We start from the raw sequence: 12,694 nt of genomic DNA, 5'->3' as shown, positions 1-12,694 counted from the left end.
ACAGATTTACTGAGTATGTAATATTCGCTTGAAATAAGAAAGGGGTTACCGTGCTATTTTTTAAAAAGATTTATTTATTTGAAAGGTACAGTTACAGAGAGAGAAAGGGAAAGACAGGTATCTTCACCTGCTGGCTCACTCCCGAAATGGCCGCAACAGCCAGGGCAGGGCCAGACCAAAACGAAGAGATAAGAACGTCATCTGGGTCTCCCACATGGGTAGCAGAGTCCTAAATACTTGGACCATCTTCTGCTGCTTTCCCAGGCACATTAGTAGGAAACTGGATCAGAAGTGGAGCAGCCAGGACTCCACCTGGCACTCTGATATGGGATGGCAGCATTGCTGTGTGACCTTTGTGATTTTGAATGTACCTTGAAAAATTATCTGGAGGTATATTGTCCAATATTGTAGCCACTAGCCATTTGTAACTATTATAAGTTTAAATTAAGATGAAGCAAAATTTAAAATTCACTTCCTCAGTTTCACTAGCTACAGTGCGGAAGCTAAGGCTGGTGGCTGCCATATTGGATAGCACCAGTGTCAGCTCCCCTTGTCGTAGAAAGTTGTATCACACAGCTCTGGTATGGAACGTTCAATTTTGGTGGAAGTGATATTCAGTCAGAATTTTAGATGTTATGCCAACTGAAATGAGAATTTCATGGAGGGGGGGAGATAGTGGAAATTTGGGGGAAAAGTCTGTTTAGTGGGCGGTAATGAAGACAGTGTTCAGAAACCTGCTGAGCTCCTGCTAACCGCATTCTCACATTTCTTTACCCTCCTCCCTGTTTTTCCTTCTTCTACCAGCTCTTTCTTTTGCTTGCCCCCCTTTATCTTCTTACCATACCCGATTTTTAGTTTATTTTTGCATGGATTATTCATCTTTCTGAAATTACTGAGAGAGAGTCTGTCATGGTTTTTTGTTTATTTTGCTTTTAAAGACTGACAGGTTTAAATTGTTGAGGTTTGCGGTGAGTGGGAAAATCAGAATTTCAACACCATGACTTTTCTGTTGCACTGATGTCCACAGTTAACATTTTTCAAGGTCTTTAGGGAAAGAGTCCGCACCTTAATGTTCCAATCTAACTGTAAAGAAATGGAACTCAATAGACTAGGCATTTGGAGACTTCGTCTCTGGTAACAGCTCTGCCAGTAACTTCCTTTCTGAGTGTAAGCAAGGTGTATCATTTCCTTAGAACTCATTTTCCTGCTCTGTAGAGTAACTAAGTGAAGTGCCCTATGCCCACGTCCCCAGAGCTTGTATATGTAGAGATGTTACAACTCAGGGCTGCTGTCCTGAGGGAAAGTAGTGGGCAAAAGTAAAATGTTGTGGTTATTTTTCCCCCTGTAATATACTTTCTTCAATGTGATACTGATTTTGTTTTTAATCTCTTAAGGTAATATTTCCAAAGCATGTCTAATATTGAGAAGCATAGAGAAGTTAAAGCATAAACCAGGCATGGTGAGTTTATAAATAAAGTGCTACAAGACTGAAAAAGTAGTAGAGTTGATTGTCTCTGTGTATGATGTTTCTCTGTATTTTAATTTCTGCTTATATCCCAATATAGTCAGAAGGATAGAAATGTAATTCATGCAGTACTCAGCTGTGGGCTGGTTTGCAGTTTGTTATTACCCAGTCAGAGCGCCAGGCACTATAATATTTAGGCCATATCATTGAAGGTCAGCCTCCCATCACTTCAGACCTGTGTAGGGAATTGCTGAACCCAAACTGTGTTTATTATGTTGTCATTGTGATTTCTTTGAGTTAAACACTGTAGTAAAAGCGGCCTACTGTTCTCTGATTATTCAAGTATTAAAGTTTAGATTACTAATACAGCCATGAAAGCATGTGTCTCCCGTCATTGTGTAGTGGGATGTCTGGAATGGGAACTGTTTACTTTATGTTTGTGTCCTCGAACACAGTGTGTTTGTGTTTGACACTCAGTAAATGTGCAACAGTCTTATGGTGATGCCTTCTCTTGAAGACTCGTATTTAAGGTATCATGCTGCAATTATTTGATGTCACTATCAAATCCACCACATGGCTGTAATAAAATGTTTGTAATATTTAACGTCTGAACTTCTGTTACATTTCAAGGAATTTATCCATTTCATGCAGGTTATTGAATTTATTGGCTTGAAAGTTTGTGATATTCCCTTGGTATTCAGATGTGTCAGGCACTGTTTAGGTCTTATGTTATCACTAAATGCCAACCTCAAATAATCTCAGACCTGGGTAGGGAATTTCTTAACCTAAATTGATATCCTTTTGATATCTGTAGACCTCTGTCATTGCTGATATTAGTTATTTGTGTCTGTTTTTTTTCCCGATCAGTCTATCTAGAAGTTTATTAGTTTACTGCTTTTTCTTAAAGATCCAACTTTTTTTTTGTTTCCTTTCTATCCTTATCTCCTACTGCTCCTCTTCCTCCTTTAGCCCCATCCCCCAGCCCCATCAGACATACGTCCCTCCTTGCTTGTCCCCTAGGCAAGCTCTGAACTGGCTGTATGTAGCTCAAGTCCCATGTGACTCCTCACAGGCAGTCCACTATACTAGCATTTACTCACGGATCACACACCTCAGTGTTGAGCAATGTCTTGCTGTGTAGACGTTTCTACGTGCTTGTTTTCACCTTCTGTGCTTGTCAGACGGTGGACTAGCACTGCTGAACAGAGTGTATTTTTAGGTAACTACATTCATATTTGGAAAACACTGTTCATAATCTATCTAGGAATAAAGTTACATTCTGTGAAGAGTTTTCTGATGAACTTGGTGCTGGCAGAAAGCCTAGAAATCCTCATTTGCTGTTTTTTTCATGTTTTTCATTTTCAATAAGTGTATTCTTGGAGTGAAGGAAGAGTTTTACTTACTTATTTATATCTTTGGCTGGGTAGGTGTCTGCGTTAGTGACCATGTACAGCCATGAGGAAGACATTGATAGTGCCATCGAGGTCTTCACCCAAGCTATCCAGTGGTATCAGAACCAGCAGGTAAGTAAGCAGAGTGAGGCATCATGAGGACAGTTTTCAGTATACCAGGCACAAATAAGCGTACTTGGAATGATGGCTACAAATTGAGGGCGGGGGGGCTCATTTGTGCTTTTCCTGTTCCTGTGTGGATAATCTCAAGAAATAAGAAGGAGTGATACAAATTGAGCATCCCTAACCCAGATGTCCAGATCGGAAACTTTCCAAGCACCAGAAAGTTTTGAAGTTTGAAGCATTTTGTTTTTGGATTAAGGATCAACCAGTAAAGTCTAGGCAAATATTCCAGATTTCAAAAAACTCCCAAATCTGAAGCATATCTGGTCCCAAACAGTTTAGGTAAGGGGTATTTAACCTGTAGTATGTGGTTGCATGTAAGGGAGCAGAGCCAAAAAGTAGTAGTGACAATTGCAAGAGTTCACATGAAATCCTTGCTTACGTGTCTCCGTCTGACAGGAGCATCTTGCCTTTCCCACCGCGGGGCTCTCGGCCACAGCATGCAGCTTACACAGAAACATACACGACACAAGCAGCATTTGTGCCGTTATCACTGTTGGTGGTAGAGGGGCATCAGTGACCAGGAACTGTTCAGTGTTTGAGAACTGCAGTGATGTGTCTTTAAGATTTGGTTGGCAGCCTTAATAGAACTGGGATGTGTTGCAGATTGATAAATTGGTAGTTACTTGTACTAATTTGTCTACCTCCCTGCCTGTATATATGTGAATGATTTTGTTGTTTCAGGCATTCACTAAAATTTTAGATGAGGAATTTAATGGACTGATGCATTTTGAAGGTCTAATGAATATAACGTCATTGACTTGCAGATAATGACCTTAAAACTTTTTTTTTTCTTTTCATTGAAACTGTAGCCGAAATCTCCTGCTCATTTGTCCTTGATAAGAGAAGCTGCAAACTTCAAACTCAAATACGGGCGGAAAAAGGAGGCCATTAGTGACCTAGAACAGCTCTGGAAGTAAGCACAGGGAGGTGGAGATGTGGACGTCCACATGTCATTGCTGTTGTTTGATATGAGGAGGTTATTTTACTTGTGTCTGTTCCTTTTCCAGTTTTGTGAACTGTTCAGTAACTTTCTTGTTTCTCCTTTTAGACAAAATCCCAAAGATATTCACACGCTGGCACAGCTTATTTCTGCTTACTCACTTGTAGATCCAGAGAAAGCAAAAGCGTATCCTTTCGGTTTTGTTCCAGACAGCTGCCCCAGTACCACGCAAGTGCTCTGCCAGTGCCTGTTTTCACTGGGCTTTAAAATCGCCTGCGAACTAATAAAGCCAAAAATGAGAATTTATTGGCCCATGTAATTGAAAAATGCAGTGGTAGATACAGTTTGGGGAATAGTTTCATCCAGAAGCAAGAATGAAGTTTGCAGGAGGGAGCAGCTTCTATTCTTCCAAGTTCAAGTTCAGCAGCAAAAGAAACAAAGGATGTTAAGTGGATGGTTCATGGCTTTAAAACGTTCCTCTGAATAAACTGTGTGGGTCATAAGCTCGTCTCAGTCACTGCTGACGTGAGAATTCAGTGTCTTTACAGCTGGAAACACACATACTGCCTTAATGAGACTGTTCCCGAAACTGGGCTGGGATGGGGGATACTCAGCCACCACAAGTCAAAGCCTTTGCAGTGAGTAAGTCTGTGTTCCTAAGTTTGATGCTTGCTTTGGAACGGAGCTTTGTTGAGCCACCATGTTGAACTGTGTCACAGAGTTAAGGAGTAGATGCTAAGGTTACAACTCCTCGAGATCACCGTTCTGCATATTTGCTGTGTAATCGACAGGGCTTACTGATTACTCTGTAGGAGATTCAAGAACATGTTTTGCTTTCAGTGAAGAAGAGATAGGGTGTTTCTCTTTGGACATGGGTGTATTGTCAGACATGCATGTATGTTTTATATTATATTCCTGAACTCCTGTTCCATCCCAGTCTGAGTAAACACTTGCCCTCATCAGACAGTATGTCTCTAAAGGTGGACGTGGAGGCTCTTGAAAATTCTCCTGGTGCTACATACATTCGGAAGAAGGGTGGAAAAGTTACTGGAGACAGCCAGCCAAAGGAGCAAGGGTAATGCTTTTCACTGTAACAGTCTCTTCACTGCTGATTTTAAATTGTATGGCAAGAAAACACACTCTCACAGAAACTCCACTGGACTAAAGTTTGGCTCCTGTGTTTTTTTTGTTTTGTTTTGTTTGTTTGTTTGTTTTTTTCCTTTTTCTTCAACTGGGCCCACTTCTTAGTTCTCATTTCTCCCCTTGCTCCAGCCCAGAATTAACCTCTGGTATTTAGTATATCCTTCCCAATCTTGTCTTTGTGTTTATACAAACAGGTAATTTACAAATATTTTTCTTAGATTGTTGGGGTTTTTTTTTTGGTTATGTTTTGTTCTGTCTTTTTTATAGAATGGAGATTATTTTGTACATACTATTTTCCAATTTGATTTCATTTAAGAAGTCATAGGGATCTCTCTAGGTACTAATATAGGCATAACTTCATTCTTTTTCATTCTTTTTTTTTTTTTTTAAAGATTTATTTATTTACTTCAAAGTCAGAGTTAGGCAGAAATAGATCTTCCATCCGCTGGTTCACTCCCAGTTGGCCACAGTGGCTGCAGCTGCACTGATGCAAAAGTCAGGAGCCAGGAGCTTCTTCCAGGTCTCCCATGCGGGTACAGGGACCTGAAGACTTGGGCCAGCTGCTGCTGCTGGCTCAGGACATAGCAGAGAGCTGGAGGGGAAGTGGAGCGGCCGAGACTGCAGGCTGCAGCTGTACCTGCTATGCCACAGTGCCCCCCCCCCCCCCTTTTTAAAGACATACTTCATTCTGTGAATATTATTCCCTAGACTGGATATCTCCTACTTTACCTGAAAATTATTTGTTCATTTAGGACATCATTGCATTCCTCAACTAAAGTTCAGATGGTTTATGCTTCTTTGGAGGAATGATAAGCCAGTTTCATTTACTTATAAGAAATCAAATTCTGATTCTTTGTTTCTGCCATTGCTTTCTTCCAAACACAGTAGAACCTGCAGAGCAGCATTTAAGAATCTGTTTTTGATTTAGGATGCATAGAGCATGGGCGAGAGAAAGCACTTAGCCAGTGATTTACTTCCTTTGTTACAAATGTAATAAATTTTTTATATAAATATTATTTGAAATAGTTACACAGAGAGAAGGAGAGGCAGAGAGACAAGAGAGAGAAAGGTCTTCTATCCACTATTTCACTCCCCAGTTGGCCGCAGTGGCTGGAGCTGCACCTGTCTAAAGCCAGGAGCCAGGAGCTTCTTCCAGGTCTCCCACGCAGGTGCAGGGGTTCAAAGACTTGGACCAGCACCTAAATGGGATGCCAGCACTGCAGGCAGCAGCTTTACCCACTACGCAACAGTGCTGGCCCCGATAAATTTTTATACTTTAATAAGGAATTGGAATCTCAAAGCTATTACATTATTTCAAATTCCATTTTATTACGATTCCAATTTCAAGCCTTTCCAGGAAACCCAAAGTAAAAGAAGTTCAAGTCAAATCTTAAGTGGATTTTTAAATAATTCTTGTTTAAATATGCTCAGAATTTTTTTCTCTTCCAAAACAGAAGACATAATTATTTTCTAATCTTTAGTCTTCTTTTTCTTTTCCTCCTAACAGTCATTAAGATGTACATTAACTTAAGCTTTTACATTTTAGCACAGTACTTTCAGTGAGTATCTTTATTTTAGTTAGTTTCTGGCACTAAGGTTTAGTTTCTTTGGAAGATACACTATGTGATAGGTTTATGCTGTATATTGTCCAAAAAATAAAGTAGAAATAGCATACACGTAAGCAGTTAGTGCTGTTACGCTTGCACACGTGACAGCTGCAGGGTATGGAGGACTGCACCCTGGAGACAATCCGTTCTTCCTGGGAACAGGCACAGGAAAGGCTTCAGGGAGGAGTGGGTGTGCTGGCTGAGAAAGAGGACGATGAGGCGTGCAAGACAGCTGAGGCAGACAGGAAGTGGCAAAGAACCTCGCGTTGCTGGAGGCACGGCTGTTGGATGTAGTTTATAGGCAGATAATTTGGATTTGCAAGGTCTAGGTAAGAGATCAGGCACTGAAATAAGACAGCAGACATTGTGTCTCCTACTCTGCAGGATATCCTGAGAGAATGTTCACAGTTCTGTGACTTACAGATGAAATTTTGGCAGGAGTTGTTGCTGTTGTCTTTTGAGTTGACTGTTTCAGAGTTCTCATAGAGCATTTCAAATGAGTCTAGCCAGAGATTTTTGTTAATGTCTTGCTCTTTTTACTGTAGCTTTCAGATTACTTAATTATTAAAATGTTTTCTTGATTTTTTTTAAAGATTTATTTATTTGAAAGAGTTACACAGAGAGGTGAGAGAGAGAAAGAGAGGTCTTCTATCCAATGGTTCTCTCCCCAGTTGGCCGCAACATCTAGAGCTGTGCCAGTCGGGAGCCAGGAACTTCCTCCGGGTCTCCCACGTGAGTGCAGGGGCCCAAGGACTTGGGCCATATTCTGCTGCTTTCCCAGGACACAGCAGAGAGCAGGATTGGAAGAGGAGCAGCTGGGACTAGAACCGGCGCCCATATGGGATGCCGGCGCTTGAGGCCAGGGCATTAACCCACTGTGCCATAGCGCCAGCCCCTTGATTTTTTTTTATACCATTTTCAGCACTTTTATGTTTTGGGAGTTTGTGGGGGAGTGAGTGTCAGTGTAACTAATAAAGGTTTTATTTATTAAATTTTATTTATTTATTTGAAAGGCAGAAAGACACAGATCTCCCATGTGCTGGCTCCTTCCCCAAAGGCCCTCAGTAGCCAGCGTTGGGCCGGCTCAGGTCTCGCATGTGGATGGCAGGGACTCCACCCCCTGCTGCCTCCCAGGGTGTGCATCATGAAAAAGCTGGAATGCAGAGTGGAGGCAGGGCTCAAACCTGGGCACTCTGATAGAGGATGCAGGCATCCCAGGTGGGGCTTAACCGCTGCACCAAACTCCTGCCCCAGCTTTATTTTTTTAAAAAATAATAAAAGGGTCCAAATTCAAAAGAGAAACGAGTACAAAGTAAAAAGTCATTTCCCAGCTCATCCCTCCTCCTCCTTCCCAAAGCCATGACCGACATGACTTGCGCTGCATATGCTTCCAGATCGTGGTCTCTCCCTGAATCTTGCCTGTACGTGTTCTGGCAGAGTGTGGAGTCCCTGACATCTTGCATGACACAGGGTAACTCACCCAAGTAGAACTTTTCATTCTAGTGCAAATTGGTTACCTTTTCACATAAACATAATGTTTGCCACTTAGAATTTTTTGCAGTATAGATGGTTTCTTTTCTGAAAACAATTGTCTATTTTCTTAACTACTTTCCAAAAATTATAGTATCTGAAGCTTGATTGGATTTAACTGAAATTGATTTTCCAGCCACCTTGTTAGCTCTGGTGAGCTGCTGCCAAGTCTTAAGCAACGTCATGATTTGCACATACGTAGTGCTCTGTGAACATCACAGTGGTGATACGGTTTTTCTTCTCTTTGTAGACAGGGAGATTTGAAAAAGAAGAAGAAGAAAAAGAAGGGTGAGACTTTTAAAAATCCTAAATACCTTTCTGTAAATAAAAGCTCGAGTTTAACCCTATCTAGAAATCTTCTGACATATACTGCCCTCTCTTATATCTTTGAACATGGACTTTTCAAAAACATCATTTATTGGAGAGACAGAGAAAGCTCCTGTCCACTGATTCACTCCCCGAACCACTTAAGCGATCTCTTGCTGCCTCCATAGGGTGTGTATTAGCAGGAGGCTGGAATCCAGAGCGCAGCCTGGGCTCCAACCCAGGCACTCTGATGCAAGAAGTGGGTATCTCAACAGTGTCTTTTTGTGTGTGTGTGTGTGTGTGACAGGCAGAGTGGACAGAGAGAGAGAGAGAGAAAGGTCTTCCTTTACTGTTGGTTCAACCTCCAATGGCCGCTGCAGCCAGCGCACTGTGGCCGGCGCATCGTGCTGATCCGAAGCCAGGAGCCAGGAGCTTCTCCTGGTCTCCCATGCGGGTGCAGGGCCCAAGGACTTGGGCCATCCTCCACTGCACTCCCTGGGCACAGCAGAGAGCTGGCCTGGAAGAGGGGCAACCGGGACAGAATCCGGTGCCCCAACTGGGATTAGAACCCGGTGTGCCGGCGCCGCGAGGTGGAGGATTAGCCTAGTGAGCCGCGGCGCCGGCCTCAACAGTGTCTTGTTCGCTGAGGCCAACTGCCTGCCTGGCCCTTATCATGTTTAATTAGACTGTCTATGCATATGTTTAATGACTTATTTCTACTGGTTTACTCAAATCTTAATTTCATATTTTTCTTTGAGTGATCCATTGATTAGCAAAAACTCTTTCTGAATTAGGGATATTAATCCACTCTGTTTCATGTTATGTATGTGTGAAAGTTTTTCCTTTATGACCTCTGAATTTTCAGTTATGCTTACAGATGCCCTTCCCCCACTAGATGATAAAAATGAAGATTTGTCAGATACATTTCGGTTTCGGTGTTACTCCTTGGTTATTCCTAGGTTACTCCTAGGTTACTTCTAGGCTTGAATACATTGTTTAACAAACCGTCTTGAAAATATTCTGTGTACATCTCCCATTTTTTGTGAACTGTTACACAGGAAAGCTGCCTAAGAATTATGACCCAAAAGTTACCCCGGATCCAGAAAGGTGGCTGCCAATGCGAGAACGCTCCTACTATCGAGGACGGAAGAAGGGGAAGAAGAAGGACCAGATTGGAAAGGGGACACAGGGAGCGACTGCGGCAGCGTCGTCTGAACTGTACGTCCTCGCCCAAGGCTGGGCTCACTTCAACTTGCTGGTGGTTTCTTTCTGATACTCGCTCACATCTATAGGTGCCAGTTGGTTCATAGATTTCAATTATGAGAGGTATAGTCATATCTTTGATAAGTATTTACAACATACTTACATAAAATATATTTCTTATTTGATTGTAATTGTAAGCACTAAAACTTCTATAATGACTATTAATTGCAAAAAGAAATTACACATACTGTGTCATCCAACCAACTAAATGGATAAATAGATAGTAATTACTAGAAGTATTAAATATTAACACAGATCATTCAAAATATTTTCCTTACTCTTGTGAAAATTGGCAGGTTATAAAACAGTGAAAATTTTATTCAAAAGGAAAATAGAGTTTTGGGGACCCACCTTCAAGAAGTAGAGAGTATGTGGGAGGTTGTTGGGTGTATAAAGTCAAGTCCACGTACAGGCATTTTTATGCCTTTTGTTGAATATACGAGTGACCGGAACGTCCTTGCTCTGGTGCTTTCAGGGACGCCAGTAAAACCGTGAGCAGCCCGCCCACGTCTCCAAGGCCTGGCAGTGCAGCAGCCGTGTCTGCCTCCACGAGTAACATCATCCCCCCGAGACACCAGAAACCTGCAGGAGCGCCAGCAGCAAAAAAGAAACAGCAACAGAAAAAGAAGAAAGGTGGAAAAGGTGGTTGGTGATGAGAACATTGCTGTCGTAGGCTGTTTTTAACTGGTCTCAGTGGCACTAGGAACATAATAAAGGCAACAGAGCAAGAAGCACAGAGCTGCTCCCTCTTCCATCCCCATCTTGTCGTACAATCATTTTCTCGGGCATCAAACAGCACATCCTCCCCAGTCCACCCCGGCAGAACTGGCCCACTGTGCCCCAGCTTTGCGCAGGTGATGACTGAGAATGATTGGGCATTGCTGCACCTTGATGTCTGTTGCTTCCTTTATCTTTGTGTGTGGATTTGCTCTTCTCTGTTTCACAAAAAGGCACATCATGTGCGGCTTCCCAGGATTTAGACAGAAACTGTTTTCTGCTCTTTCAGCTCCAGTCAGAAGACACTCGTTCCCACTTTCAGTTACGGCTTAGGAGGCCCACAGAGACTGAAAGTAGAATCTTCTGAGCATTCCAGATACCTGCTTAGAAATGTCCTGTGTTCGTTCAGAAGGGACCTTATTAAAACACTGATGTTCTTGAGTGGCCACAAGAAGTCATTTTAGCCATAAGTTGTGGCATGTGATTCTAGATACGGGACCCTCTCCATAATTTATTTGTATACACGAATGACTCATTGGTGCGCACTGGGTTTTCAGATGATGTTAACATGTTGACGTAACATCACTGAAGACTTCAAGGGAGATGTGTCAATGTGGCAAGAAGTTGAGTCTTAGACCCAGTGTTCTGAGATGAGATGGCTTTGAACTGTCTCTATCAGAAAGGTTAATGACCCCTATCAAAAACATGAACATTGGCTTCATTACATAGAGAGAAAATCAGTACCAGGCAGCGTTAAAATCTAACAGAACTATTTGGCCTAGTTAACAGGCTTCCTTTTCTAGTTACGGGTTATGATGGTTCGTGACCCTTTGAAAGTAATGAAGTATTTTACAGGGGACTTGCGTAAGTGTTGCCTTGTCTTTCCCTGCTTACAAGCCAGCTTCACACTGAACAGCTGTGAGAGACACATTGGGACGCCTGCCCTTGTTAGTACTCATTTTCTGCTGCCCCAAATCATTTATTCTAAACTTATAAGTATTTCCTGTGATCAGATTACTCTGTCCTTGTTAATAAAGTGCTGCTGTTTGAATCTGAACACATTTATTGAAACTTCTTCATAGTTGTTACAAAGGTTTTCCTCCTTTACAAGGTAAGAGATGGGGCACTGCCTTTTGGTTTAGCATAATGAGGGTCTACAGTGGTGCCTAAATGAGATCTGCTTAAAATCAGAATGGTTTATTATGGCACAATACTTTTCTGAGCTCACAGGGAACAGTCTTCTGGCTGGTGTGACAGATATTTATTCCTTCTGAATATACAGCCCATACACCAGCAACTGTTGGTAACCTTGTTATTCAGGACTGATTCCATTATTTTCCTGTGGTGAAGGATACTTTCTTTGGTTAACAAAGCAACAGGATCTTGGTGAAAATTATCCATCATTGAAAATTTTGACCCAAGGCACAACAGTGAAATTTAGAATTTTTTGTGTAGTCATTGTTATTGACTGCCATTGTTCCCTAACTAAAACCTCAGTTCAAATAAATAAGTTACAGTTGTCAAATGAAGTAGACATCTGCCTTAACTTTCTGGTAATTATTTCATCTCTTGGATAGGCCTCTTAGCCAGTGACATAGACACTTCCTGTGTGTGTGTGTGTGTGTGGCCGGCCCCTTAGCCAGTGACATAGACACATCCTGTGTGTGTGAGAGAGAGACAGAGAATGAGCAGTATGACCCAATATGGATAGGTCTCTTCACTGTGACATGTTGAAATAACATTGTAGCAGTGACTATGGATTATGGGTTAACATGCTTTGGGTGTCAGCGTTTTATGGAGGACTTCTGGTTAATATAAGAATTTTCTTTTAAATTGAGTATTTTAAACTATCTCCTGCCCCTCCCACCAGAGCCACAAAACTGATACAGTTGGATTGAGAGAACCCGTTTTAAACTGCCGAGAGTTCATCATGTTGGTTATGTCTATAAATAAACACAAGGATATTAAGCACAGCACTTTCAAGCTTAAGGGAAACAGCTAACCTTCAGACAGTTGCGTCTGCAACCTGCAGTCCACCGGCTGTTGGCTCGAGGCTGTTTGAAACCGAGGTGGCAAAGTTTCCTGCGTGTGAACCGTGCAGCTGGGCTGCAGTGTTGGTTTGCCGCCAGCAGCCACGGCCCCGGCA

The 12,694-nt window shown here is 42.1% G+C and overlaps 1 protein-coding gene and 1 long non-coding RNA gene across 2 annotated transcripts in view; one reads left to right on the top strand and one right to left on the bottom strand.

Annotated features, from left to right (window-relative positions):
- The window catches only part of SRP72 (signal recognition particle 72), a 31,411-nt gene extending 19,806 nt beyond the window's left edge, over positions 1-11,605 (top strand). Inside the window, exons 12-19 of the mRNA XM_002717161.6 lie at positions 1,395-1,459; positions 2,893-2,988; positions 3,852-3,955; positions 4,091-4,168; positions 4,920-5,057; positions 8,513-8,550; positions 9,627-9,786; positions 10,307-11,605. Coding sequence (XP_002717207.1) covers positions 1,395-1,459; positions 2,893-2,988; positions 3,852-3,955; positions 4,091-4,168; positions 4,920-5,057; positions 8,513-8,550; positions 9,627-9,786; positions 10,307-10,484 — 857 coding nt within the window. The 3' untranslated portion in view covers positions 10,485-11,605. The remainder of the gene's footprint in view (positions 1-1,394; positions 1,460-2,892; positions 2,989-3,851; positions 3,956-4,090; positions 4,169-4,919; positions 5,058-8,512; positions 8,551-9,626; positions 9,787-10,306) is intronic.
- On the bottom strand, positions 7,711-10,313 carry LOC138843565 (uncharacterized). Its single transcript, XR_011378469.2, has 2 exons — positions 10,183-10,313; positions 7,711-8,504 (listed from the first exon to the last, which is right to left on the bottom strand). It is a non-coding gene; the product is annotated as an uncharacterized LOC138843565 (long non-coding RNA).
- Positions 11,606-12,694: the final 1,089 nt, after the last annotated feature.

The sequence above is a fragment of the Oryctolagus cuniculus genome, chromosome 8, assembly GCF_051225735.1.
Source record: "Oryctolagus cuniculus isolate XC-2025 breed Fujian yellow rabbit chromosome 8, ASM5122573v1, whole genome shotgun sequence".
Classification (NCBI taxonomy): Eukaryota; Metazoa; Chordata; class Mammalia; order Lagomorpha; family Leporidae; genus Oryctolagus; species Oryctolagus cuniculus.
The sequence above is the reverse complement of the archived record's forward strand: the minus strand, read 5'-3'. Positions and strand labels throughout refer to the sequence as shown.